Source organism: Ramularia collo-cygni, assembly GCF_900074925.1.
Source record: "Ramularia collo-cygni strain URUG2 genome assembly, contig: RCC_scaffold12, whole genome shotgun sequence".
Lineage (NCBI taxonomy): Eukaryota > Fungi > Ascomycota > Dothideomycetes > Mycosphaerellales > Mycosphaerellaceae > Ramularia > Ramularia collo-cygni.
The window spans coordinates 936,897-964,142 of NW_019716266.1; the positions used below are offsets into that span (position 1 = coordinate 936,897).

The 27,246-nt window shown below is 50.3% G+C and overlaps 12 protein-coding genes and 2 non-coding genes; 7 read left to right on the plus strand and 7 right to left on the minus strand.

Moving 5' to 3' along the window:
* Positions 1–227: 227 nt before the first annotated feature.
* Positions 228–328, minus strand: tRNA. One transcript has 2 exons: positions 293–328; positions 228–263 (listed from the first exon to the last, which is right to left on the minus strand). It is a non-coding gene; the product is annotated as a tRNA-Arg (tRNA).
* Positions 329–574: 246 nt separating this feature from the next.
* On the minus strand, positions 575–2,347 carry RCC_07869 (related to cytochrome P450 67; the record flags this gene model as incomplete). XM_023773121.1 has 5 exons in its annotated part: positions 575–1,201; positions 1,255–1,637; positions 1,683–1,809; positions 1,863–1,992; positions 2,043–2,347. 5 exons carry the CDS (start codon positions 2,345–2,347, stop codon positions 575–577), a joined length of 1,572 nt encoding a protein of 523 aa, XP_023628889.1.
* A 538-nt stretch (positions 2,348–2,885) lies between these two features.
* On the plus strand, positions 2,886–4,364 carry RCC_07870 (related to salicylate hydroxylase; the record flags this gene model as incomplete). XM_023773122.1 has 2 exons in its annotated part: positions 2,886–2,963; positions 3,015–4,364. The coding sequence occupies 2 exons, from the start codon at positions 2,886–2,888 to the stop codon at positions 4,362–4,364; spliced, it is 1,428 nt and encodes a 475-aa protein (XP_023628890.1).
* A 339-nt stretch (positions 4,365–4,703) lies between these two features.
* Positions 4,704–6,717, minus strand: RCC_07871 (related to phenol 2-monooxygenase; the record flags this gene model as incomplete). XM_023773123.1 has 4 exons in its annotated part: positions 4,704–5,615; positions 5,671–5,753; positions 5,804–6,570; positions 6,629–6,717. 4 exons carry the CDS (start codon positions 6,715–6,717, stop codon positions 4,704–4,706), a joined length of 1,851 nt encoding a protein of 616 aa, XP_023628891.1.
* Positions 6,718–7,264: 547 nt separating this feature from the next.
* On the plus strand, positions 7,265–8,704 carry RCC_07872 (polysaccharide deacetylase family protein; the record flags this gene model as incomplete). XM_023773124.1 has 10 exons in its annotated part: positions 7,265–7,295; positions 7,355–7,426; positions 7,478–7,564; positions 7,616–7,697; positions 7,751–8,061; positions 8,115–8,142; positions 8,200–8,239; positions 8,301–8,397; positions 8,455–8,533; positions 8,590–8,704. 10 exons carry the CDS (start codon positions 7,265–7,267, stop codon positions 8,702–8,704), a joined length of 942 nt encoding a protein of 313 aa, XP_023628892.1.
* Positions 8,705–9,022: 318 nt separating this feature from the next.
* RCC_07873 (probable NADH:flavin oxidoreductase/12-oxophytodienoate reductase) lies at positions 9,023–10,281 on the plus strand (the record flags this gene model as incomplete). XM_023773125.1 has 2 exons in its annotated part: positions 9,023–9,596; positions 9,644–10,281. The coding sequence occupies 2 exons, from the start codon at positions 9,023–9,025 to the stop codon at positions 10,279–10,281; spliced, it is 1,212 nt and encodes a 403-aa protein (XP_023628893.1).
* Positions 10,282–10,779: 498 nt separating this feature from the next.
* RCC_07874 (related to C2H2 zinc finger protein) lies at positions 10,780–13,251 on the plus strand (the record flags this gene model as incomplete). XM_023773126.1 has 3 exons in its annotated part: positions 10,780–11,560; positions 11,620–12,106; positions 12,156–13,251. The coding sequence occupies 3 exons, from the start codon at positions 10,780–10,782 to the stop codon at positions 13,249–13,251; spliced, it is 2,364 nt and encodes a 787-aa protein (XP_023628894.1).
* Positions 13,252–13,761: 510 nt separating this feature from the next.
* On the minus strand, positions 13,762–15,158 carry RCC_07875 (related to TPN1 Pyridoxine transporter; the record flags this gene model as incomplete). XM_023773127.1 has 5 exons in its annotated part: positions 13,762–13,807; positions 13,860–14,287; positions 14,363–14,440; positions 14,495–14,665; positions 14,739–15,158. The coding sequence occupies 5 exons, from the start codon at positions 15,156–15,158 to the stop codon at positions 13,762–13,764; spliced, it is 1,143 nt and encodes a 380-aa protein (XP_023628895.1).
* An 801-nt stretch (positions 15,159–15,959) lies between these two features.
* Positions 15,960–17,143, minus strand: RCC_07876 (related to gibberellin 20-oxidase; the record flags this gene model as incomplete). XM_023773128.1 has 4 exons in its annotated part: positions 15,960–15,999; positions 16,058–16,344; positions 16,394–16,813; positions 16,874–17,143. 4 exons carry the CDS (start codon positions 17,141–17,143, stop codon positions 15,960–15,962), a joined length of 1,017 nt encoding a protein of 338 aa, XP_023628896.1.
* A 598-nt stretch (positions 17,144–17,741) lies between these two features.
* tRNA lies at positions 17,742–17,846 on the minus strand. One transcript has 2 exons: positions 17,809–17,846; positions 17,742–17,777 (listed from the first exon to the last, which is right to left on the minus strand). It is a non-coding gene; the product is annotated as a tRNA-Ile (tRNA).
* A 473-nt stretch (positions 17,847–18,319) lies between these two features.
* RCC_07877 (uncharacterized protein) lies at positions 18,320–19,286 on the plus strand (the record flags this gene model as incomplete). XM_023773129.1 has 3 exons in its annotated part: positions 18,320–18,879; positions 18,934–18,965; positions 19,042–19,286. 3 exons carry the CDS (start codon positions 18,320–18,322, stop codon positions 19,284–19,286), a joined length of 837 nt encoding a protein of 278 aa, XP_023628897.1.
* A 720-nt stretch (positions 19,287–20,006) lies between these two features.
* On the minus strand, positions 20,007–21,662 carry RCC_07878 (related to Carboxypeptidase 2; the record flags this gene model as incomplete). XM_023773130.1 has 2 exons in its annotated part: positions 20,007–20,089; positions 20,141–21,662. 2 exons carry the CDS (start codon positions 21,660–21,662, stop codon positions 20,007–20,009), a joined length of 1,605 nt encoding a protein of 534 aa, XP_023628898.1.
* Positions 21,663–22,552: 890 nt separating this feature from the next.
* RCC_07879 (related to monocarboxylate transporter) lies at positions 22,553–23,969 on the plus strand (the record flags this gene model as incomplete). XM_023773131.1 has 2 exons in its annotated part: positions 22,553–23,200; positions 23,250–23,969. 2 exons carry the CDS (start codon positions 22,553–22,555, stop codon positions 23,967–23,969), a joined length of 1,368 nt encoding a protein of 455 aa, XP_023628899.1.
* Positions 23,970–25,621: 1,652 nt separating this feature from the next.
* Positions 25,622–26,974, plus strand: RCC_07880 (probable transcription initiation factor TFIID complex 60 kDa subunit; the record flags this gene model as incomplete). The annotated part of the gene is made up of 1 exon (XM_023773132.1): positions 25,622–26,974. One exon carries the CDS (start codon positions 25,622–25,624, stop codon positions 26,972–26,974), a length of 1,353 nt encoding a protein of 450 aa, XP_023628900.1.
* Between the last annotated feature and the right edge of the window lie 272 nt (positions 26,975–27,246).

Sequence of the window (27,246 nt, forward strand, 5' to 3'; positions counted from 1 at the left end):
CGATCATACATCAAAGCTTCCACGAATGAGCTATCGACAATGAAACTCAGGCTTGGCTTTGACTGATCGCCCAATCGTATGATTGGTGTCATGCAGCAAAAGTTGCCAAAAAGAGATCATGCCAAGATTTCGTGCCAAGCTCCCACAAACAAAAAAAAACGGGAAAAGCTTCATTCACTCATCGATCAACACAGCTTCCCACAGCTTCTACAGCTTCCAAAAATGATTGACCTACGCAGGGATCGAACCTGCAATCTCCTGATGCCATTCTAGAGGGTATACACCCTCAAGATCGTAGTCAGACGCCTTGCCATTGGGCCAGCAGGCCATACCATGTATTGGTTGAGATGAGGGAGAGCTAGATTGTCTAAAGAGTCTGCACGCTAGCGACCGAGGAGTGTCCGACAGTGAGCAGGGTTCTGTGAGACATTGTATTCTTTGCGAGTTGACGATCCTCCAAGAGCTGTATCGCCAAAGCCTTGCCATCGATTGGATCACTGCTTCTTTCAAATCAGTCATGACGGTATAGTACTGAAACACTCACGGAAATCGATACTCAGCAAGCCTAGAAATTCTACCCCCAGTTCCTCCTCCGTCGAATCCCCATCCAATTCTCATCCGGCTTCTTCGAAAATCCCTCATGAGACTCCAACTCTGTCTGATACAGTTCAAATTCATATCGATGAAAAGCAGTCCCAACAATCAACGCCAACTCCATATGCGCCACATTCTGTCCCACACACGCTCTCGGGCCAAAACTAAAAGGATTAAAGCTGAGTTTCTGCCTTGGAGTGAGATTTTCCGGTAGCCATCGATCCGGACGGAATTCCTCGACATCTGGACCCCAGACTTCTGCTAGGCGATGGATGGTGTAACTTGGTACGGATAATACGGTGCCTTGAGGGAAGAAGTGGTCTTGATATTGGATTCCACGGGGGGAAGTGACGATTCGAGGTAGTCCGATGGCGGATGTTGAATGCAATCTCATTCCTTCATCGATGCAGCGGCGGAGAAATGGTAAGCTGCGAACTTGCTCGTAGGATGCAATGTCAGAGGAAGCTGGGATGGTAGTGGCTAGTTCAGCTTGTAGACGTGAGACAATCGTTCCTGGCGCTCTTCGCTCGCCGTGCATGATCCAGTAGAATAGAGCGCATGCAGTGTTGGATACCGTGTCAGAGCCCGCGATCAACTCCGTCAAAGCCTATCAATCGTCAGATCACGTCACACATCATGGAATCGACTGGGAAATCTCACCTCTGAGACCAACTCATCTCGAGGCATCGGGTTACCATGAGCGTCTTTGGCCCGTACAAGCATGTCAAGTATATCATGTCGCTGTTTCTTTTCTCCGCCAGCTTTCACCTCGGCATCAAGTCGCTTCGAGACCGCTACTTGGGCGATTCCGTGGAGATTTTTGACGGCTTTCAATCCATTGCTGAAGAACGGATCGGGGAGATATCTGGCCCACGGCTTCAACGGTAGCAAAAGACCCAAGGTAGAGCTTATTTCTCCTCTACGGTTTAGTGTCTCTGCTCCTGAGGCAAGTACTATTGGTCCATGTGGTACGAGTTGGGCTTCGCATTCGTCTCTGCCTTTGTCGACCATACCGAAAGGGGCTCCAAAAGCGAGATCACCGACTGAAAATGTTAGTTAGAGTTTCATACGCTTCACTGCAAACTTACTGATATCGAATGCGAGAAAGGTGCACCAAGGCATCATATTGATCCTTGCAAACCCGTTGCGAGATGTTGGATGGGACGATATCCGGTCCAATTGACGGACCCATCGCCGTAGGTTATCCGCCATGTGCTGGTCGGTATTAATACACAGCTCTTCGATTCAAGGCGGGACTGGAGACGTACAGTTTCGAATGCATGAACAGATCCAGGGGAGAAAGCATGTGCAATGATTTTACGTTTGCGGGTATGTTCAGCACGATCACGTACATTGAACACCCCTGGGACTCCCGACACAAACGCTTCATAGAAATGACTGTAAGAAAGTTAGCTTCGTATCATCGATCCATATTTCAATTCACGCACTCTTTCAAAGTCGAGGCCTCGCCGTGCGCATAGACGACTTTCAATCCCTCTGGCTCAGCGATGGAGACATGGTTGTGACCAACTCGGACGATGGAACCATATTTCTCGTGAGCMCAGTGTACCCATGCGAACTTCTTCCCCTTTCYGGCTCCTAGGGCAATCCAAGTGTTGCTGAACTTTGCCACGAGTGGTCCCGGTATGCGTCTGAGGTTCTTGTTCGTGGTGAAGTATGGTAGAACGTAGTAGAGAATGAGCCACGCGGGTAGGAACAAGTAGACCAAAGCGATGTACTTTTGAAGCGCCATAGTGTTGATTGTATCACTCATACACTGAGTTCAATTGAGGTTGAAGCGCAAGAGGTTCGTCAGCGTAGGATCGATAATAATGATGGTCAACAGAACAAGCTCTCGGACCTTCTCATGTACCTCAACCCACTTTGTGTATCCTAGACCCGCACATCTCCGTCAGCTGAACGTACCGGGGTGTTTATGAACGTAGGCAGGGAGCTGCAAGCAAGCTGCAGATCCCTCGAGGAGCTTCTCCACTGGTTTGTCTTCCCCCACTCTTGTCGCTGCCTATCACGGATAAGCCGAAAGCCTATCGTAGTCGCATTGAAGAGCATTCAGCAATGTTCAGTCGTGGCGGCTCGCGGTATAGCCGAGGGTGGAAGCCGCATTGCAATCGTGGAGGTCTTGTATTGACCTCATGAAGCTATCATGGAGAGTTCAATACCCAAGTCTCCATACGTAGCAGAGCTTCACTCTCGTCATTCAGATTGATTCACCTAGGTTGATAATTGCCTCATATCCATGATTCATTCCATATATCTCGCTTCGAACTAGAATGCAGAACCACGATGAATCCTTCCACGGAATTCGAGTCAAGCGGCAGACGGCACGCTCAAAAGAAGAACAACTGAATGTAAGCACAGCATTCCTACTACTGCAATGCAACAAGTCTAACAACACGTAGGTCATCATTGTAGGCGCAGGGCTGGGAGGTCTAGGAGCCGCCATTGCTCTTCTCTTAGCAGGCCACAAGGTCCATGTCCTCGAGTCTGCAAGCCAGATCGCAGAGGTTGGCGCCGGAATACAAGTTCTTCCCAACAGTGCTCGGGTCTTGATTCAATGGGGACTAGGACCTAGGCTCGCCAGCCTGGCTACAATCCCAGAAGAGGTCGTAATGCTAAGCTGGAGAAGCGACCGGATTACATCAATGAACTTTGCCGATGCCGCAGAGGAGTATCAAGCTCCATTCTGGGACTTCCACAGAGCGGACCTCCATAGTGCCTTGCTCAATCGAGCTGAAGAGTTGGGAATGACATTCCAGACCAGATCCAGAGTAATACATGTCGATGATTCCGATACAAGGCGTGCGACTGTGGTCCTGAGCGATGGTCGAAGAATGTCGGCCGATCTAGTCATTGGTGCAGATGGCATTCATTCCAAGTGTCGCGAGGTACTGCTTGCTGGACCCAGTCCTCCCACACCGAGTTGTGACCTCGCTTATAGGGTGCTCCTCGATACTAATGGAATGCGAGATGACCCAACCCTCGCCTCTTTCCTCGAAACCCATCAAGTTCGCTATTGGATGGGACCAGGCGCTCATGCCGTCAGCTACAAGCTTCGCCAAGGAGAGCTCCTCAACATGGTTCTCCTAGTACCGGACGACATCCCCGAAGGAGAGATGACCGTCAATGCCAGTGTCGAGGAGATGCGTTCGCTATTCGCCGGGTGGGATCCACGCATCTCCAAAGCTCTACAATATTGTAAATCAGTGCAGAAATGGCGGCTCTGCTACAGACCAGGATTGACCCGGCGGTGGTACAACGCAAGTGGGAGCTTTGCTCTTCTTGGTGATGCTGTACATGCAACTCTTCCATATCTGGCGTCTGGAGCTGGAATGTCTCTTGAAGACGGTGCTGTACTGGGTGAATGCTTCGCTCGGATATCTGGAACCTCGGTGGCTGATAAGACACTGGCGTTATCAGTGTACGAAGACTGCAGGAGACATCGAACAGAAAGCATTGTTGAAAGAGGTAATCTGCAGCAATGGCTCTATCATCTGGATGACGGCGAGGAGCAGCGGGCAAGAGATGCCCGCTTCAAAGCGTTCGGCGATGTGGAGGAGCTTCTGAAGAGTAAGGATCGATCCCTGGAAGATGGTAAACTGCCCGGAGGTCTTGAGGAAGGGTCCGATCCTCTAGCGTGGAGGCGTAATGGCGTCGGAAAGTGGCTGATCAACTACGACTGCCTGCTTGATGTTGAAGCAAAGTGGTCAAAGCCAACAGAAGAGGTTTTTCGGCTTAGGCCATCTCTTTGACGATATAGATAATCAACTTGTTCTTGAATTGCAATCTTTTCCCGGCGTAATGTTCACAAAGTAAGCCGCCGAACGACCCAGCGTCTGACTTGTCGATTGCCCACAGCTGGTAAGGACTTTAAACATGTCCGTGGGGTCGAATTTGCTTGTCCTACTCATCTCAGGTGATCATCAGAGGTTTGAAGGTAAAGACTTGAATCGAATTCCCTCATTTGGTCGAATCTCCTGCCTCCGCACAAGCTTCTGTCGTATTTGAATGCGATGCTGGCGTTGGAAGAGCATTTCATAGCGATCCCAGTCGGGTGAATGATGGTCGAACCATCAACTCTGATGCAGTTTCTAACTCAGGTTCAGGAATCCAGAATAATACATGTGCAGCCAAGTTGCAGCTTCCAATGCTGAATTGTCTACGCCAACATTCCATCGACTGACGTTTCCAATATAACCATCTGGTCTGACATTAACAATGGCTACCTCATCGTTCGCCATGTTCCCGATCCACTTTTGACGGCAGCTAGTTGACCTTGTACTCTGTTCAGCCAGATCGTCCAAGTAAATGCTCCATCGACTCTGTTGGAAGATTCTAGGCAGACTGGCAATCTCAAATTCGGACTTGCGTGTCTCGGTCAACAATGCGAGTGTAAGCAATTGACTGCAGGCTGTGTACCGCTCAGGCATGATGTAGCCATCCGCATCGCTCACAGGGTATGGCCGCTTCGTGTAAGAGGTACCGTGAAGCTTGTTGAACGGCGCGATGATTGCTTGTGAGATCTCGTCGGCAAGAGCTTCCAGAAATGGCAACGCAGCGTTCACATCGGGACAGATGAGGTAGACACGAAATTGACCAAGCATCGGGATGTCCAGCTGGATATCCACCGGATTGGCATCGATGTACCGAGTGACCTTTGCAGGTAGCAATAAGGATCCTGGCTGAATGATCGTGGTATGCTCAGGGTGACCATTGATAAGATTGGGACCATATTCAGCACCAACACCCGAGATGAAGCGAATGTTCTTCAAGAAGTTGGCCGCAAGTGCTTGCGGATCTCCATCGTGGAATGCATTCGCATGCTCGTAGTCGAAGTTTATGAGATCCTGGGCGATCTTCCTGCGTTCCTGTTCGTATGTGGAAAGGAGCGCAGGCTGCGAGATGCCCCTGACAGCCAGATTGAGCTTCCAGGCGAGGTTGAGAGAGTCGTGCATTCCAGTGTTCATGCCCTGAGCGGCTTTTGGAGAGTGCGTGTGGCTTGCCTGAGATATGTCAATTCTGTACAAATTAGGCCGTTGGGTAGAGCACAGCACTCACATCGCCCGCAATGAAAACACAGGTTGTTTGGTCCGTGAACTTGCTTGCGACTCGCTGGCCGATTGTGTAGACTCCGAACCATTCTATGTCTGTCAGCATTGTGCCAGAGGCTTTGATGTTATGCGTCACTCACCAACGCTAGACCACTCCAATGTAAAAGGCTGTAGAATCTCGCGGGCGCGCTGCATGACATACTCCTGCGTGGCCATCTCTTTCGCAATGCTGCGTCCATTCTCTGCCTTTAGCTCGATATACAATCGGGTCATGTTTCTCTCCCGTGGAATGCACAAAACATTGCCATAGCTTTCGGAGTAGACCACAGCCTTGCTCCAGAGATCAGGAAAGTCCGTAGCAATCTCTCCATCGAGGACTCCCCATATGGCTTCCGAACTTGCTCCTTCCGCCGCCACTCCCATAGACTTTCGCACCTCCGAATGGGCACCGTCGCAACCGACGAGGARATTTGCATTGACATGAACCTCTGAGCTGACTGTTGAGTCTCGGTACGTAATTCGCAACGCTCTCGCAGCGTCAGTGCTGTAATCATACGACAGGAATTTGGAATTCCTTCGCACATCTACTGCTCTACTGTGCAGGTCGTCCAGGAAGACTTCTTCAACCATTCCCTGGTGAACAAGCAGGATGTAGGGATCCAAGAGATCCACGACTGGTGGATAGTGAATCTGCCTGCCAGTCCTTCGTAGCGCACTTTGCGAGGACGAGCTCCAGAACGCAATGTCGTAGATCTTTGCACCGCGCTTGAGAAGGCTGTCCGACAACCTCATCTGACGTAGTGTCTCGATTGTCTTTGGCTGGATGCCATCTGCTCGTCCAGTGGATGTCTTGTCTGGTCGGTCGTCCAAGATTATGGTCTTTATACCAAAGCGCACGAGGTTTGCGCTACGAGATATCAGCACCGCAGTTGGTTATTAGGAGCAAGCATAAGGTACATGCATACGCAAGCATTAAACCTGCCGGTCCGGCTCCAACAACAACGACATCACAGTCGTTGCCCTCACTGGACTCTGTCAATCTGCTCGGTGACATCTTCCTGCGTATGTTACGAAGACCTCCTTCCGGGCGGTCGGCCTCATTGGAGATATGTCTCTTCCGTGTGTTCAACATGTCTTCACGTGTCGTGTGACGTTGCCGCCATCCAGATCATCGGATGCCACCACTTTGGAAAGTGGCACTGCATGGAAGGTGAGGGCCGGCTGTTCATCTTGATTGCTCTGTGGATAGGCGTGTTGTCATCCCCACTTCTTGCCCGCACACATCGGGCAGGCGATGATCAACGAGGCGAACCTACCTTACCTTAGGACCTACGTGTTCATGGACTATGGAAGGGTCAAAAGTGGGAGAAGTGGGTGGATTTGTCATGCGTCGGCAAAATTCCGGCATCTACACTCCCCTCATCACCTCACCTGCATGCAACTTGCAACGACAGGGGCTGCTTATCGTCGCCCGATCCCCATCATGGGCAAGTCTACCCCTCCCGCTAGGCCGGACTGTAGCAGTCTGACAGCAGAGCGACGGCCATCTTGACGGGACTCGGACTCTTGCAAGCAGATCTGGCCAACCATCCATCTTTACCATGGGCAAGAAGAGAGTTCTAGTGAGCTACGGTGAGACCAGCAGAACAAGACATTATTGTCTTGAAGAAGCTGACAGGAAGAACCGCAAGGCGTTGATATTGATGCGGTAGCGGGCTGGCTGGGTTCATACGGTGGCGAAGACTCAACTTCAGACATCTCTCGTCAGATCTCTACACAAGCCTGACCGGTAGACTAGCACTGACATTGAGCAGGAGGTCTTTTCGCTGGAAGCATTGGGACCACCAGACTGCTGAAGTTGTTTGACAAGTACCAGATCAAAGCGACCTGGTTCATTCCCGGTATGCTGCAAGTACATCGCCAGGCAAAGCTGGTACTGACAGGTCGTGGAGGTCACTCTCTCGAGACGTTCCCCGAAGAGTGTGCTGCGGTCAGAGATGCCGGACACGAAATCGGTCTTCATGGCTACTCGCAGTACTTAAGGCACCACCTCTACAGAGTGTGACCCTAAGCTAACAGCGTCGTAGCGAGAACCCCGCAGACATGACTTTCGAGCAACAGCGAGACGTCCTTGACAAGACTTATAGGATGTTGACTGATTTCTGCGGCAAGCCGCCACGTGGAAGCGTCGCTCCGTGGTGGGAGACGAGTGCAGAGGGTACTGAGCTAATGCTTTCCTATGGCATTGAATATGACCATTCCATGAGCCATGAGGACTGTCAGATGTACTGGTTGCGTACTGGTGACTCTTGGACCAAAATTGACTACACAAAGGATGCCAAGACCTGGATGAAGCCTCTCGTCAAGGGCAAGACTACCGGACTTGTGGAGATTCCTGGTATGTACTGTTCGGTCTTGCTTCCTCTCGCACTTACTTATGCGGTTTGACAGGATCCTGGTACATTGACGATTTGCCGCCGTGAGTGAGGCCAAGCTTTCTGCTTTTCAAAAGGAGTCAGCTAATCGCTTCATAAAGCATGATGTTCATTAAGAAGAGCGCGAATAGCCATGGATGGGTATTGCTGATCTATTCCATGGTGGCTACATGATTTCAGCTTTACTAATGATATACGCCAGGTGAATCCCAGAGATGTCGAACAGATTTGGATGGATCACTTCGACTACTTCTACAGAGAATACGATGAATTCATCTTCCCTATGACGATTCACCCAGGTGGGAGAAGACACATATCACGCGAGCAGAGCTTCCCATGCTAACATCGCCTTTAAGATGTGAGCGGACGACCTCACGTACTCCTAATGCATGAAAGAATCATTGAACACATCAACAAACACGAGGGTGTTGAGTGGTACATGACTCCATGCCTTTAGACGTAATGTTGTATGTTCACTGACGTCGTTTAAGGGTCACGATGGAGCAAATGTGTGATGACTTCAAATCGAAGAACAACCCGCCCGAGGGTGCACTGCTCCCAGCTACTCGTGAAGAGGTTGAACGCAACATTTTAGGCAAGGCTTGAAACTGCGCGTGGTCAAACTAGCAAGAACAAGTAACAAATCGAACAAACATTTTACACTGTGCATCTGCCGATTTTGTCCAATCTTCCAAGAAGACTGAATCAGGGACTGGTTAAGTTGCCCTACCAGAACGCACCGGCACAATCGCCATCGCTGATTTGCCTCTAGTGRAGCTCCCTTGTCAATTCTTCGTACTATGGGAACCCCCACCCTTGGTTACAACAAGCGGTTCTACTTCAGTTCCTTTCGTCCACCCTTTTCCTGTCTTAAACACCGCAAGTTGGATCTTCCCAAAGCATTCATCTTCACTCCAATTCAGAATGCCGTCTGCAATCACACCGCCGCCTTACACGCCTCTTCGGGACACGACATTGTTCAAACCCACCAAGCTAGGATGTATCAATCTGGAACACCGTATAGTCCAGGCTCCCCTCACTCGCATGAGAGCAGTCAAAGAAAGCGACGGCGTTCATGTTCCCGGTGATCTTGTCCTTGAATACTACCAGCAGCGTGCCAGCAAAGGTGGTCTGCAGCTTACCGAAGCGACCGACATCAGCCACTATGCAAGCGGCTACCCAGGCATTCCTGGTCTCTTCACGGAGTCTCAGATTCAAGCATGGAAACGGATCACAGATGCCGTTCATGCCAAGGGTGGATTCATCTTCTCGCAGCTGTGGCACACAGGTCGAGCATCTCCGTCGAGCTTCAGGAGCGGCCAGCAAGCATTCAGTGCGAGTGACATTCCGAWCTCTGGAAAGGCTCTCGACGGGACCGAATACAGCGATAACCCACCACGACCTGCCACTCTTCAAGACATCCATGAAGTCACGAAGAACTTTGCTGAAGCCGCGAAGAAAGCCATTTCTGCCGGTTTCGACGGCGTCGAGATTCATGGTGAGCACTCTCTTGTGGGACATCGATCCATTCTGACTAGTTTGCAGGCGCCAACGGATATCTGCTGGATCAGTTTCTACATGACAACGTCAATCGACGGACAGACCAGTACGGTGGCTCAATCGAGAATCGCTGTCGATTCCCCTTGGAAGTCATCGAAGCGGTATCCAAAGCAATTGGCTCTGACAGAGTAGGGATCCGACTCTCACCGTACAACTATTTCCAAGACACAAAGGACAGTGATCCAGTGTCCCATTGGTCGTACCTTTGCGAGAAGATCGCCAGTCTACCCGCAGATGTACGGCCAGCTTACGTTCACAGCGTGGAGCCACGGTTTGATGAAGTGCTCAGCGAGGATGCCAAACTTACATCCCTTTCCGGGGAAGCGGAAGCAACTCGAAAGACTTCGYACTCTCTGGACCCGTTCCGGAAGATCCTCCAGCAGGGTGGAGTCAAATTCCTTGCAGCTGGCAATTTCGACCGAGACAACGCTTTGCCAAAGATTGAGGCTGATGCTGCAGACGCTATCGTGATGGGTCGATGGTACATTGCCAACCCTGATCTTCCAAGAAGGCTTGCAGATGGATTGGAGCTGAATCCCTACGATCGTACAACATTCTATGGAGCCGATCCACCTCAGAAGGGCTACACGGACTACCCATTTTTTGGTGACGCAAGTCAGTAAATGCTTAGCTAGCATTACGGCGGATTTGTTCTCAACAGGCGAGGAACGACTTGGATCTAGGCGAGAGACGGGTATGCATCTCATCTGCAGATTAGAATAGAGCTACATGTAGCGTCCCCCACCTTTGATACATCCCATGCCTCGTCATTTCCCTACCCCACTCTTCTCCACAAGTATTGATCGACATGAGTACAGGTTACTGCCACTCCCATCCTTGACTTCTGTGGACATGGAAGTGGCATTTACGCAGTCACCGTTCTGACACTCGCCATGTCCACCACAAAGCAACCGAGCAAAGCGGATGGCCGCATTGAATGCCAATTTACTGGTTGTACACGCTCATTCAGTCGCTATGAGCATCTTCAACGTCACGCTCTGAATCATGCGGACGGTGACTACACTTGTGCCAGATGCCGTGCACATTTTAAGCGACCTGATTTGCTAGGTAGGCTCACCTTTACGTATTCTGAGATTCTGCTAATCGAAGGAGATCGCCACATGACGAGACATCGCCAGAAAGACGCCGAAGGCAGCGAGCTGATGACCCGGAAGCGGGCGTGGAAAGATCCTGAAGGTCGAATTGTCAAGAAAAGACCTTTCTTGGACAGCACTCAAGACGTCCCAACGACTGAGGTATCGCAGACGAATGTAGTGACCGTTCCGCTTCCACCATCACCTCCTGGAAGTGCTTCATCCAATCTCGCTGCATCTCCGAGCCAGCTCTTCGACCCAACTCAAACATATCATGATGGCTTTGAACAAGTAGACATCCTCCAGCCTTGCACATTCGAGGCTACCGGTGGCCAAGACCTTTTCTGGGAGAGCATTCCACCCTTATCCGATCCTGGACATAGTACTGGTCCATTGGACGACATCTTCATGCCTGATACTGCAAGTTCGTTCAATATGCCTTACACCACCATGACGAATTACAATTGGCTCTTTGATCTTTCGCTGGATCCAGAGTTCCACTCTGATACATCCCTCGGTCTCAACGTCGTCCAGAACGACCAGCCTCGAGCTCCTCCTCAACAGGGTCATTCCGAGCAGATTGCACGCGAGAAGCATCAGAACGCTGGTGCAATAGGTGTGTCTTCAACCCAGGGCAACGGCAAGGAGAAGTTGAGCTGCTCCTCCTGCTATCAATCTCCACGCAAGGTCCTACAGGAAACTCCCATGTGTCTATTAGAGCCCAACAAGCAATTGCCTACTCTATGTGACCTCACGCGAGACCGAATTCTGAAAGTCATCGATCTTTGCAGACCTACATCTCCGGATGGTACGTTGCATCCCCTTATACACCCAGTTTCACCGCTCTAATCTGACGTTATACATTAGGCAATACCATAACCAGTTCTCACCAGCTGCTGACACTTGCATCTCTCCAATCTTACCTCGATCTATTCTTCACTCGCTTCAACACGGTGTATCCTTTGATTCACCTGTCGACATTCAACCCAACAAGCATTGAACCAATTCTCTTACTATCGGCCATCCTATTGGGAGCAACCTATGCCGACAAAGAGGCTCATCAGCTTGCAGTTTGTATTCATGATGTTCTACGGCCCTACATATTCAGCTGTCCTGGGTTCAATGCACGAGCGGAGCTTCCAATCCTGCAGGCTATCCTACTGACAGAGTGTCTGGGTAAGTCTCGAGCAGGACAACGTCAGCACGATATGAGCCATCTATTCCATGGACTTCTTATCAATCTCATCAGAAGAAGCGAATGTCAGACCGCCGACCCCGAGACGGTGGGCAAAGACTTGGATGGCGATATCGAGTCTCACTGGCGGAAATGGGCGGATTTGGAGTCCAAGAAGAGGTAAGTTGTGATCAAATTCACATGATAGACCGAAGCTGAAAGTGAAAAGGCTTGCGCAAATATGCTTCATCTGGGATGTTCAGCATGCAGTACTATTCAGTCAGTCGCTGTGCATGTCAGCTTTTGAGCTACGAACAGCTTTGCCTTGCGATCAGTCAGTTTGGGAGGCCACATCTCCACTGGCATGGAAAGTCGCTTGGAAGACACAGAAGCAGACATCTCTCAATCTTCTCGCTGTGCTGAAATCATACCTGAGTCCCCATCGAGAGGTAACGCAGCGCGATCTCAATGCCATCTCCAGAATAGTTATTCTCCACGGTCTCATGTCCATCTCATGGGATATGGAAAGACGGGACCAGACATCGCTAGGATCTTTGGGCAACGGAATCGTCTCTGGATCCTGGCGTGAGCGAATGATACAGTCATATGATCTCTGGAAGGCAGACTTTGATCGGTGCATGGTGGATATGAAACTCCAACTCCCACCCACGTCAAAAGACCCAGTCCCTAGCGAGGAACTATCTTGGAGACAAGGTCTCGCGACTTACGAGATAACGAGCAACGCTATATATCACGCTGCGAGTCTAGTCCTACTATCAGAGATTCTCGACCTACAAATCTATGGAGGAGCCAGACACATTCTAGGTCGACCAGTCTCCAGAGCGGACTATGCTCGTTCGCAAAAGATTGTGAAGCGTTGGGCAACTGAAACTCCCAAGCGGGCTATAAAGGCAACATGGCATTCTGCATGTCTCTTGCGAGATTTCTCAGAGAGCAAAGAAGAACCTTTCATCTCCGTGGACGTTTTTCATCATCCTTGGACTATCTTCCTGGCCAGCTTGACGCTTTGGGCATTCTATCAAGCACGACCAGCTGATAGTACTGATAATGACGATGAGATGATATGGGATGCGAAAAAGCACATGAAAGAGCTCCTCGATGGGATTGTTGGACTTGATTGTCACGGCCAAGAGCTGCTTGTTGTCCCAATGATACATCGAGGGAGTAATTGTACTGCGGGACTTACTGCTACGGTTGTGGGTCATTTGAGTAAAATTCGTTGGGCTGTTGTTCATGATGGTATGATGGTTTTGAAGGGGTTGGTGCCCTGGAGGTTGATTTGTGAGGATGATGGACGGAAGTAGTATGTACCAACGCTTTATCTTGGGATGATATGCCTCGTACACACGCTTGGTCGATCTAATAGTGGACGAGTGTGATTGAATATCTTGTCGTATCGATTTTAACTTGTGAACGGCAAGCTAAGAGTGTTTCCATACATTCCATAAGCGATACGTTCCTTGATCGATTATCAACGCCCGATTATCTTCTTTTCAAGAAGTCTCAAAGGAGGGAATAGTAGTGCTGCCCAACTCAATCCAATGAGAAGCCCAAGATCACTCCCATAATCACCAACCATCAAGGCGATTGGGCCAACGAAGTAAGTCTGATACATACCCAATACCGATCCAACATAGCTCAGAAGGAAAGTCGCGAGTGCAGCAAGACCGATAGGTAGCTTACTTCGATCATTCCAGTCAGTCCAGTTGTATCCAACTTTCCTCCGAAAAATAAACTGCTCCTCCAATGCTAGAAGCAAAACCCCAATTAGCGATTGATTGTCCAAAACGACAACCTCCGACAATACTTACTAATCACCACCCATATCGTACACCAATACCCCATAAGAGATAAAAAGCTCTGAAAGATATCATAGAGGTGATTACGCCCCACGGCAGCGCATACGGTGTACACAAGGACCGCAAAGCTATTCCACACCATCCGAGGCACTCTCAGGGGCCAGGAACCAAGACATTGAAAGCCGAGTCCGCAGGCATATGTTCCAGGAGCGTTGTTCGCAATCACACCTAGCATCACGATCGTCGCGAGGAACTTTCCGAAACCGCCCAAAGAATCGAAACTAGCGACCAGAATGGCGCCTGGGCTTATTTCGTTGGCAGCGTACCATGTTGGGTTGTTGGGAATGCCGGAAGCAATGCCAATACCTAGGTATAAGGTGAAGAGATATCCCAGAGCCTCACCCGCCCAGGTGAGAAGAAATACTAATGTCTTGGGAGTGGTTTCCGGATAATAGACGTAGAAGTCTGCGGCGGCTGGCGCCCATGCACTTGTAGCTCCTAGACAGAGGGAGAACATTGATAGTCGATTTGCTGTTATAGTCTCGCCGTYCCCAGTCGATGGCTTTGACAGATCAAAGTGCGGTCCGGCACAACCCGCCAGTATTAGTAGAGCTACCGCTTGGGGTATCCAGCCGTATCGTTCGTATATATGTAGCAGAGGTAGTCCAATAACAGTGATGGCCCATGTCACAACCTGGAGTTGAAAATCAGCTGCATCTTCGGTATTAACACTCATTGGAAAACTTACAGCAACGATGACCACTCCTACGACAATAGAGAGATTCTGTCCCCCTGCAACAGCAGATATCATCTGGCCACCAACAACGGAATCGATCACGCCATATCCTATCATAATGACAAGATTAAGCACGACAACCAAACGGCTAGGCCACCATCCCATATGATAGCGCGTTACAATCTAGCAAGTGTCAGCAAACAAACACAAGGGGTCTAATCATAACAACTTGGAACGCTCTCTCTCTCTCACTCACCATCGTTCGATTCCCAGACTGTGGTCCAAAAGTCGCAATGTAAGCAGTACATAAACACCCCGTCAAAACGCCAAAAGTAGCACATAGCGCCGAGTCCAGAAATGATAATCCATAGATTTTCGGTCCTAGAAGACCCAGTGCTAAATGATTGGCGGTCAAGTTTGCGCTTGTCCAGAGTGATATCATTTGTATGTATTGTGTTGATGAAGCGGATTGTCGGGCATTTGGTGGGACTCGAGATACTCCTCGTGTCTCTGTGAGTTCTGAACGGAGGGCTGTCCAGAATTGGGTTGTTCGAGAGGATTTTATTGGGGTGATTTGACCTTCGCTGATGGAGGCTTTACTGGTTGTGCTGCTTGCTTCGAATTTGGTCGTGGAAGTTATCTCGCCTTTCTCGGGGTCGTTCGTTGGGTCTGACATCTCGTGTGAAAGTGGTTGGACTGTCGGGTAAGAGCGCGATAGTGTTTGTATAAAACGTAATTGATCTGTGAGGGCAAGGGGAAAGTTGTCAAGTCGAGATAGAACGGGCAAATTCAATAGCTATTCTTGAGCACAGAAATGCAACATGACCACCAGCACGACTACAATGCCGAGCTGTCCAAGCCATAGGTGAGTCCTTTACATCCTTGACAATCTGTCCACTTGTGCCCTGAACGGCACGCTATCACTTGCTCAGCGTACTATCTGCTATCTGTGGGTTTTGTATAGATCAACCCCTGAAAGGGCCCAGGTGGCGATCCTTGCAGCTTTCCGTATCTTCCCACTCTTGAATCACCATGGACTTTACCAAAGAGTCGGTCCTTGTGATTTGCGTCGAAGTAGGATAGGATGATGTAGCTTTTGTGGATGTCTAGGGCGGTCTTACGAGACACTGTGCAAAAAGTCACCAAGGCATGAGGTGATGCGCATTRCCAGACTTCCTCACGGTAGACTGATGAATACGATTACTGCTAGGAAGCGAGGTACACAAGGCTAACATGTGTAGCGGAGAGTCGATGTGCCTCGAAACAGCGTCACTTTGAGTCTTGAGGGCCCGATGCAGAAAGGGCGACATTTCCGGCTGTGGCAAGCGTGGTGACATTCTTTCAATTCAGTGTGCTATCTATCGTATTTGCAAAGCTTTACTCATTCATGATCAAGAACCTACTCTTGAATACCTCGATCAACGGATCAACGATGTCCTCGCACTTGATACGTCTCTCAAATCTTGCTGTGACATTCCTAGTAAGTCATCTTCAGCCGCTGGACCAGATGTTCACCACTGAGATCAAAGGTCAGCATCTCTACTTTACTTATTCTCCACATGAGATCAGACTCACCAATTAACAGGCTCATACTTCTTTGGCTTATCCGGTCCAAAAGTGCCCGGAATAGCATCGATCATGCTGTCGTGATTGGGATGGCAGAAGTAAGGAATGGTGTATCTTGCCGGATGGACCTCTGCCGTTGTTGGTGGCTGTACAACGCGATGTACAGTACTCTTAATGCTATCATTTGACCATCGAGCGAGCAAATCACCTGCATTCACCACAATGGTTCCTTCGATCGGCGTAGCATCAATGAATGAGCCGTTTGGGGATCGGACTTGCAAGCCTCCCGCCATATCCTACAGATGTGAGCCTTCATCCATTGATCTTCAAGTCATGGAGACTTACTTGAAATAGGAGTGTTATGCTTCCGTAGTCAGTATGGGCTCCAGCTCTGACTTGATGTTCGTTCTTCTTGAACACCTCAGCACGAACTTCGGGGTAATGCAGCAAGCGGAGAGTGTTGTCTCCCCCATCGCAGTATGCATCGAACCAATGCTCATCAATGTCCAAGCCTACGGCAATGGCACGCATGATTTCCATGTGGAGGTTCTTGCATACATCGAAGAATTGAATCATTTGCTGCTTGAAGACTGATCCGTCTTGGTCAAGAGGCCAGTGATTGGGAAGTCCTGGCTCGTTTTCTCTGCCAATCTCTATGCTCTCTTTGAGATCGGCTCCCTCTTGTGCTCGAACATCCTCTATCTCAGCGGCTGATGTCAAGTCGGTGACCTTTTCTCGTCCCGGTTGGGAGTAACCTCTGTTTGCCTGGAGGGTGATGGATGTTAGAGACCGTTTCATTTGTATGATGAGTCAACAACTACACACTTCAGGGGTAGTCCAAGCCAGAGCATCTTTCTCCTCTCTTGGCCTTTGAAAGAACTTGGCCGACTCTGCAAATGTGGCGTCGACAACAGCCTGGGGAATTCCATGATTCTTGAGATAGATGAAGCCTGCGGTTTGAAAGCCGTGAAGAACTGCTTTCGCAGTGGTTGTTTTGGTGGATATCTCGTTCGATTGAAAGGCTGAGAAATCAATGAGGGGAATATCAAGACTGTCAGACAATGACACGGCAGTGGTTACAGCTTGAGGCTTCATGCTGAATGACAGTGAGGGATGTTGTGTTTCAACGATAGAGTCAGTGTAAATAGATGCTCACCCTAGAATTTCAATGTGTTGATGTATATCGTCAGTAAGTCTTGCTCCCACAGAGTAGACGAGCTTTGGCCACTCTCCACTCCCACTTCTGGACTAGGTGATTGCCAAGTATGTCAGCATTAGTGTCCGTCAGTCCGGGGTTTGAAGCATCGAGTGAAGCAACTTATCTAGGCGACCTACTTATCTATCGCGACCGGCTCCCACTTTTGCAGAAGCATTTCGGCTGAAGCACGTCCAGGCTCGACTCGCTCAAGTACGGCAGTGATGCTTGAAGACTTACCAGGCACGACATAGGGCAAAAAAAGTGGAATTGACGCCGGCTGATGCCAACAGAGGTCAGGATAAACCTTAGCATCCTATGTCAGGGTAGATAAGGTGCCATGACCTCCAAGGTACCCACGTGATGTTGGCATGTGACGAGTATTTCCAAGTCTTGGCGCTAAAAATTTCCGCTCAAAATGGATTTTTGCGTCTATACAGACACCAAAAGGACAACAACACTCTCTACAACTGGCAAAAGAAGAGCAGAGCCTTCCAATGGTCCCTAAGGGGGTCGAACCCTCGACCTTGGCGTTAACGATTAAGAGGGTTCGACCCCCTTAAGGTATTAGCACCACGCTCTAACCAACTGAGCTAAGGAACCAAGTGAATGATTTATGTTTGTGAAGGAAGGTACAATTTATCTAGCTGTTTACAATTGCTCCGACGAAAAGCCGTCATCAGAACAGGGAGGCTATCGAACTCATGCTATACCTATCTTCAGTAAAGATGTTCGTGGTAGTTGACCACCATTTAGCCAACACCTGCTTCTCGAAGCTTGAACAACCCGCATCGGATGACTACTGCGAACTCCACTTGTTGCCCGTGCTCAACCGCCGATCCCCAGACTTGAAAYGATGATGTCGTCTATCGGAATGCCAACATGAGCTCACCATGACCGCGTTGTACCAAAAACAGCTTATTTCATGATATATGGCTAGGCCTAGATCTCCAATGCTACGGTAAATGCACAGATTCCAACAGACTCTCTCTTCGCTAGCAACCACAGTTGTTCGCCCGATTCCCTATACTCTCACCTCCCAAGCAGCATCGCGTGCCGCCCTGATCTCTCGCACAATGGCATCGGCCCCTTCACCCCAATCGCTTCCAGAAGCACCATGGAAAGCCGAATTCCTCGCCAACATCAAAGAGATGGATAGTCCCGAGTTCGTCTTCAGCTCATTGGCACCTGCGCCAAAGGGCAGTACCACGGAGTATCTTCCACGAGCTCGATATTGCATTTATCGATCGATGTGGGCTGAGTTGCCGGAAAACAAACACAATGACGCTCCCATGAACGACCGCGTCTACGAGAGTGACATGCCCTCGTTTTCGAGTGATGTTCGTATGAACAAGGTCTTTGAGCTGTTCGCGAGCTCTGCTGGAAAGGCCGACGATACTAGTCTCACACAGGGGAGTGGTGGAGGAGGCCCTTGCGAAGCTGTGTGGTGGGTAAAGACGGACAAGACCAAGGTGCAATGGCGTATCAAGGGACATGCGTATGTTGTGGGAAATGATATTGAGGACGACCAGGAAAGCAGTGGAGTGAGGACTGTCAAAACTGAGCTCTTCTCTCGTATGCGAGTGGTTAAAGAGGAGGGCAAGCATGACTGGAGTTGGTCGAAGGAGTTGACTGGGTATGAACGACTTCATGCTGATTTACATGACATCGAAGCTGACAACCTGCATAGCCATTTCGGCAACACATCTCCAGGAACGCGAGGTCAGTCTTTCATGCAACATCTGATGTTGCGTTTGGCATCGTACACAAAGATCAATTTCTGACCAATTCCCTACAGGAACATTCAAAGCACCCCCTCCAGGACAGCAAGTCGACAAGCCATATAGCAAAGACTTGCAACCCGGTCAGGTCAAAACTTTGGACGATGAGACCGCRAGAACCAACTTCCGTGTTGTGGTCATCAAGCCGGATGAAGTTGAAAAGCTTGACTTGAGCAGCTCTGATCCTAGCGAATCCAGACGATATGTGTATACGTTTAATGGACAGTCGGGAAGCTGGGATATGGAGGAGTGCTGGCCTTGAAGTGATTACATAGCAATGTCATGCTGAGTGGTCCTCATGCGTACCGTATCGAGTGTCTGGTCCTGGTTCAATCCCCTGAAACGACTGCATTCCTTCGCAAGTTCCACAGACACTATACTTGTAATGTTAGAATGATGTTGTTATACGTGAGCTTGCTCGCAGCAAGATCTGTGCTCAGCCCTCGTAGCGTCGGACATTCAATTGCGAAGCACTTCGTTGGGCGTCGAGCAGTGTGTACCGAGAGAAGTGTGAGCATCCAGCAAACCAAGTTCCAGGCGGTTTTGGGTCTGCATCACCAAAAGTTCAAAGCGTGACACCAATTTGCATGGGCTTGTATTTCGGAATCAGAAAAGTGAGTGAATTGACCGAAATTGAGCAGCATGCATCAACAACATCTTTGAGTACCAGCAGAGGCGACCAAAGTCCGTGGTATAGGAGGTCTTATACGATGCTCCAGCTCCGAACTTACAGAATGCATCGTGATCGTGGTTTGATGTTGCTGCTACTACCCCAACCCTAACCCTAAACTGTCAATTCAGCGATGGAGAGGTCTCAGACCAAGATACTAATCGACGACAACCATAGATGGATGAAAAAAGAGCTACATTCACCTCGCCTGAAGCCACAGCTGCGGCGTGACGCTTTATAGGGTACAGAGCCGACAAATTGTAGCTTCGCGGAAGTTTTGACTAAGCTGTGCAGTGTGATGTGCCTACATACTTAGGCCATTTCTCGGTAGATTGGGTACTCATCGCCTACTTCCATAGGAATAATGTTGAAGCTCACGTACGAGTCGATGTTCTCTRCAGAAAGTGTCAGTATGTCTTCATCAACCACCTCAAGACACCACATACCAGGTTCAAGTGCCACAATCGCCAACGCGGCATTCTTCTGACGTGTGCTGACTCGGTAGCTACCAGGCGGAAGCTCAACATCAATACTTGTGGAGTTGGTGGTTACCGTAGACAGGATCGCGCCCTCGTAGTACGAGTCTCCTAGCAAAGCAGACTCAATCGTGAGAGCCTCCACTTGTCCGCGGTACGTGTAGGGAACTCGCTCAACTTCAAGCCCGGAAKCTTCGAGACGAGTCACCAAATCAGCCCACGCACGCGGGATGATATAGGCTTCAGGTCTAGACCGAGTGAGGTTGGCGGTCACTGGAGTGGTGGAGTAGAACTCTACAGGAACCTGTACCACATCACCAGTCTCGTATTCAACGAATGTCCAGTTCCTCATTGACTTCTCGGTACCATCGGTGATGACAATTGGGTCATTGCTGGAGATGAAGCTCTCAATTCCACCTTCAATGGTTTCGAGAACCTGCTCCGCATTGTCGACAGCTACCTGGACGATGCTTTCAAGCAAACTCAGTCCAGCAACGGTACGACGATGGAACTCCTGATCCGCGATTCCGATGCCACGCATTTCAAAGAGGAAGGTTACAGACTGAGTGAGGCCCATTCCGTTGCGGCCAATCTTGGCATCACTGCCAGCTTCGTAGTATGTGATGGTCGAGTTGGGATCCCTGCTGCTGGATCCTGTCACGTAGGGTTCCCAACGAAGTCCTTTGGCGACCAAGTCCGCTCCTATCGCGGGCGCAAAAAGCTCCTCCGATAACGTTCGAATGTCTTGATTGATGTTCAGATTCTTCGCGGCAGAATACATAACATCAGCACCTGGAAGATACAGTCCTCCGTACCGAGACGAAGCWCCATATTCGTGCATATCAGCAACAACATGAGGAGCAAACGTTGTCATCGTCTTTTTGATGTTCCGAGTTTGCTGTCTTGCAAGCTTGATATGGTCGCGATTGGGGTCGTAGTTTGTGGCAAGAGTTCGCTGGAAGTATGCAGTTCCGTCGGGATTATATCTTGGTAAGATCATGATATCCGCCTTGTCGAGGACGGAAGATGCCCAAGTCTGATTAGCATCCATCTTTCCCAGAAGTGCCAGAATAGCCTGGTCGCCAGCAGGCTCATTGCCGTGTGCTGCAGCCTGGAGCCAGATGCGGACCTTTGAACCTGATCCATTGTTGGTCATGTTTCCGCTCGCTTTGGACAAGTAAGCATAGGAGAAGGATCTCCCCTCCTCCGATGAGTACTCAGCTGGTACGAAAGACATCCAGTCGTTCTTTTCCGCGAGGCTGTGGATGAAGTACTCTAAAGTGGCATCGCTGGTGGGTGGTGCAGTTCCATTCGTGAAGCCGGCTGGTATTGAATCTGCCCAAGCGAATGCTGGCGATAGAAGAGTGACATTGAGGGATGGGAAACTGGCCTCCACTTGCGGAGGATCACGTCTGATGGCGACATGGTTGTTTCCATACTTTTGTGCAAGAGCAGTGCCCAGCAAGAGGGTGATGGCTGCGTGGTATGCCATGTTGCGGCAGAGTACAGAGATGCTCGCATTCGGAGCGGCAGGCCGGCACTCTTATGAAGAAGGCCAATGCCATAGCGATGTCGTCGTCTTCGTCCGAGTTGCCCGGTCGCGACATGGGTCTTGGAAGTAGTTATCTTCGGGACGCATTGGCAAGCTTGGCTCCTCTAGTAATCTATTAATTGGTCCCCGCAATTTGATCTGGTATTGATTGTGTCCCTCAAGTTTAGCATACAATTGGACGCAATCCCCGGCAAACTCGAGGACATTGGCAATTTTGAGGAGAACCTTATTTCAATCTTCGAGCCTCTTTCCTTGTTCAATCGTACACGTTCAAACAATACGGCATCTGCGTTGTTCAAGTCCATACAACTCGACAGAATTTCACCTTCTGCATTTGAATCTTGGCTATGCGATAGCATCTTGGCACGGCCAGCGGGCAAAGGACGGCCAAATGCCGTGCCGTGTCTTACTTGCTGAAGAGGGTATTGAGTATATAGTCATCAGTCGAAAGCTGTGGGGAAGCTGTGTTGTCGATATGGATATGCTTAGTTCTCTGGAATGTTCGACCCACTTTCGATAGAGGCCTCCCCAGCTTTTGGTCGAGATGAGACGGCTTCAGTCGTGCACCTTTGGCTTGATGAATTTTAGTGTTGATGTGCGATTACAAGAGAGACGACAAGACTGGAGAAGGAACACCGGCTTTGTCAGCCTGCAGAGTCATCAGCCTGCTGACACAAGCTTTGGATGTTGTTGAAAGGGCGTAGTGGTGCTTATCGAAACAATACCCAGCTTTTGACTTGTTTCCCATCTTTCTTTTCATTTTCGCGAGCAACAACAAGCAGGCACAATCAGTACAGCTGCTTTGAACTTTCACAAGAAAGAACGATAACATGACTTCCCGGCACGAGGAAAGCAATTCAATACCAGAAAGCGTCGAACTTTCCGGCCGCGGTCCCTCAGCTGAGCACCAATCCGATGAATGTACGGCGTCAGCATCCGATTTCCACAGTCGAGCACAGAATGCACTGCCTCCGACAGATCAAGGACTCGGAGCGTGGATAAGTCTAGCGGGAGCATTTGCCAGCGGTGCACTCATCTGGGGATTCGCATTCTCCTTTGGGGTCATGCAAGAGTACTACACCAACAATGAGCCTTTTGCGTCCAAACCMAAAGGTATTGCCGCGATTGGAACGACATGCACAGGTCTGATGTATTTGACCATGCCAATCTTTCTTTCAGCATTCCAGAGATGGCCACGAGCGAGGAATTATTCAATGTATGCTAGCTTGCCCATGGTGACTGCTTCACTGATTGGTGCTTCGTTCGCGCAGAACGTACCCCATCTCATTGCTTGTCAGGGAATCTTTTATGCACTGGCTGGAAACGCATTGGTCATGCCGAATATCAACTTCATCAACGAGTGGTTCGTGAGGAAGAGGGGTCTTGCTATTGGTGTCACGATTGCCGGGGATGGAGTGGGCGGCATTGTCATGCCGTTGCTGTTGCAAGCGCTGCTTGGACGATTGGGATTCCGCTGGGTTGGTATCATCGAATTGAATAGTAGGAATTCGAGCTGACTTTCTCCAGGCCCTCAGAATCGTGGCGGCCATCATTCTCGTGCTCTCTGCACCTTTKGTACTCCTCGTCAAGCCTCGACTTCCAATCTCCGCGACCCATGTCTCTCCTCGGTTGGACGTTTCATTCTTGAGCAAGCCAATGTTCTGGACATTTGAGCTCTTCAACACGATCCAAGCACTCGGGTACTTCCTCCCAGTCAACTATCTTCCATCCATTGCCGAATCTTTTGGTCTGAGCGCCACTCTCGGCTCACTCACAGTCCTGATGGTCAATCTGGGCATGGTTTTTGGTTGTATAGGTGTTGGTTCTTTGGTCGACCGTTTTGATGTGACAACGGTTATGTTGTTCGTGGGCGCCATCTCAGGCATAACGGTGTTTTGCATCCTTGGATTTACGACATACATCGTACCATTGTACATCTTCAGCTTGATGTATGGCATGAGTGCTGGTGCTTACTCCACCAATTGGGGTGGCATGATCAAAGACATTCAAAAGTGGAACGAGGGCGCCGATGCCAATTTGGTGTTTGGACTGCTTGCGGCCGGAAGAGGATTTGGGTCCATCATCTCGGGTCCCCTGAGTGAGGCTTTACTTGCAGATGGCAGGGTGTGGGGCGATGCTGCTCCATCTGCGTACTCTAGCGAGTATGGTCCAATCATCATCTTTTCGGGGTGTACTGCACTTGTCGGAGGCTTCAGCTGGTTTGTGAGAAAAGCTGGTTTGATGTGAGCTAGTCCACTGCTGGAAGTGCCCTACTTGCTTCGAGAGCTGCGTCGAGAGAGTTTGATTATCTCGCAGATACTGCGCAAAAGCCCAGCAAATAGGCCGCAAACAGGTCATCTAGGGATACGTTAGCCAATCCCCATCACTTGGGAGTTCCCATTGCAGAGGAACGTGGGTCACTGCGCAGTGAAGACCTCAACACTGAAAGTTGGCGTTAGTTTCGAAAGTCAGGTTCAGTCATCATACATCATACTCCAGTGTCACCTTTCGCCTATGTCCATCGGTCTTTGGCTGTCTGCCGATGGACGTCCCAGTCACAGTGCGTGGTAGTCTTTCATGCCTAACCACAKATCGAGAATACCAACCTTGGGAAGTCTCGCTAGTATGTCGATACCCACGTCTTCCGAAAAGCGGCCGCTAGTGTGGTGTCCGTTCTCCTGATGTAGGAACGACGTGGTCCTTATATGGCAAACAATCCGACGAGCATGGGGCAATGGTCAGATCTTCAGAGTGGCACTCGGGCACAGATGGTTGCCGATGCGCGGGGTTGCTCGCCTTCGTATTTCGGCAAGGAATTGATGAGCGACTGCGTTGCAGATCACGAATGCTGAGCTGCCAGTGTAATTCAGTATCGGTATCGGACGTAAACGCTTGGCAAGATGCTTGCGTTCAGCATGCATGTAGGATTGCGGGAACGGCGACGGCGACGGCGATCGCATGACGGACAAATTGCCCGGATATGATCAGAGAAATGGAGCCAGGCGGAGTCCGGTCCAAAAGTTGGAGGGCAGAGAAGCAATCGCACAACGGCCAGCGTGATACACAGCGGATCCGTAAGCCTTGCTTTGAGTGATGCCTCCAATGTCATCACGGCTTTGCCAACTTACATGTGCAGGCTGTTTCGGAAGGTGCCTCGGGTACGCCAGGAAATGATCAAGGCTACAATGCCAACTTGAGCTACCACAATTGGACATACATGGTGCCCGGAGTCTGCAGTATCTGTCTAGACAAAATGGTCCTCCCTGTTGGCCTCAGAACGTGCCTGTGAGATAAAGTCTACGTCAGTCCCGCCGCTTTTGACGCAGAGCTGGGTAGGCTTCCCCATGGAAACCACCAGTAAACCGACGCAGTCGCTCGGCATATGATCCTAGAGGGCACGCCGGGAGTAACATGTTGCAGAACGAGACGTTGAAAGCGCTGGCGAAAGACATTCTCAATCCGAAGGAAGCCCAGGAGGCTGCTGGATACGACTAGGCTTGAAGAGGCTTGAAGATGACGATTGATGATATAGACTGTTGCAAAGTCCTGACTGCGCGGTATTGTCCTGTCTTGTCCCGTCCTGGTAGTGCTTGTCGTGGATGTGGAAGGAAGTGAAGTGAGTGAACCTACGACGCGATAAATTGGAGATAGGCTCGCGTGCCAAAACCACGCCACGACTTTTGACATGTGCAGACGCGAGCTCCCTCCACCGCAGCATTACCTAACCTTTGACATTCGACACCGACAACACTTACCACATGCGCGCGAATTAATCTGGCGGGTTCGCGAAACGACAAACAAGCGTGGAAACTGGCGTGTCTCTTGGATCGAACAACCGACTCTCCGCGCCTGGCGACACCACCTTCACATCGAGCTCGCTCCCGAGCAGCGCATTCGCCATGAACTCGATCTGGAACCCGGACAATGTCACAGACGTCGCGGAATCCGTGGGAATTGCCTCGCTGAACCGCGATGTCGCCGAACATCTGGCGCGCGACGTGGAATATCGCATCTCCCAGGTGGTGGAGGAGGCCTTGAAATTCATGCGGCATGGAAAGCGGACCGCCCTCTCGACACAGGACATTTCACAAGCCTTGCGGCTGTTGGAGGTGGAGCCGCTTTACGGATACGAATCGACCCGGCCGCTGCGGTTTGGGGAAGCTTCCATCGGACCCGGACAGCCATTGTTCTATGTCGAGGACGAAGAGGTGGACTTTGAGAAGCTCATCAATGCGCCGCTGCCCAAAGTTCCGCGGGAAATCAGCTTCACGGCGCATTGGTTGGCGGTCGAGGGAGTGCAGCCTAGCATCCCGCAGAACCCGACACAGGCCGATCAGAGGAATCAGGAGCTGGCCGCCAAAGGACAGGGCTCAAACACCCTTGCAGCAGTCAGTGGGAATGACAATGTTGCCGTCAAGCCGCTCGTCAAGCATGTTCTCTCCAAGGAGCTGCAGCTTTACTTTGAGCGCGTCTGTTCTGCTATTCTCGACGAATCCCACGAGGAATACCGCTCATCAGCCTTTGCATCACTCAGGACCGATCCCGGACTACATCAGCTCGTCCCGTACTTCATCCAATACGTCGCAGATAAGGTTACTCACAACCTCAAAGTCCTCAACACCCTATCACAAAGCATGCACCTCATTGCCGCGCTGCTGGAGAATCCCAGTCTCTACATTGCGCCATACGTACCTTCCGTTGTACCCTCTGTGCTGACCTGTCTGGTGGGCAAACATCTCGGTAATCCAGCCGTGGATGGCCCCACAAGTCACTTTCAACTTCGAGACTACGCCAGCAGCCTTCTCTCCAGCATCGCCAAGAAGTACAGCTCGAGCTCCTCCACGCTCAAGCCTCGCATCGCACGCTCCTGCTTGAAGCACTTTTTGGACTCCCACAAACCTTTTGGCACTCATTATGGTTCCATTCTCGGTCTAACGATGATTGCAGGCGCGGCAGGTATCCGGTCTCTGGTCTTGCCAAACCTCAAAGCGTATGACGCGCATCTCCAGGAGGGTTTGAAGGATGAGAGTAAACGTGAGCAAGCAGAGCATGTCGTACAAGCCATCATGCGTGCGCTGGATCTTCTCGAACAGGATGCCGTGGGAGCAGCGCATACCAACGGTCATCCCGAGGGCGACGCGCTGAAGGAGCGGCTGGTGGGCGCTGTTGGTGAGGTGATTGGCGTGAAAGTCTTCGWAAGTGGAAGACAGACTCTGGTGAATGCTGTGCTGGAGACGGATCTTGCGATCTAGGAAACCAAAGATGATTGCTCTTCTCGACCGGTGTCAGAATCTTCTCACACGATGGCGGGATCTTCTCGAACGGCGTCAAGATCTTCTCGAACGTGGTCCTGACGGCTTCTGGCGATGATATTATTTAGCGAGGCGTTTAGGAGTGGGAAAAGTGGGCTGTGTGGTGTTGGGTCGGGATGGAGTCGTTCTAGTTTGGAACAGTGTACTTGCAAGTGCAGGTGTCTCAAGTTCTTCTATCCACAATGGACTACACTTCGAAAGTTCTTTCACAA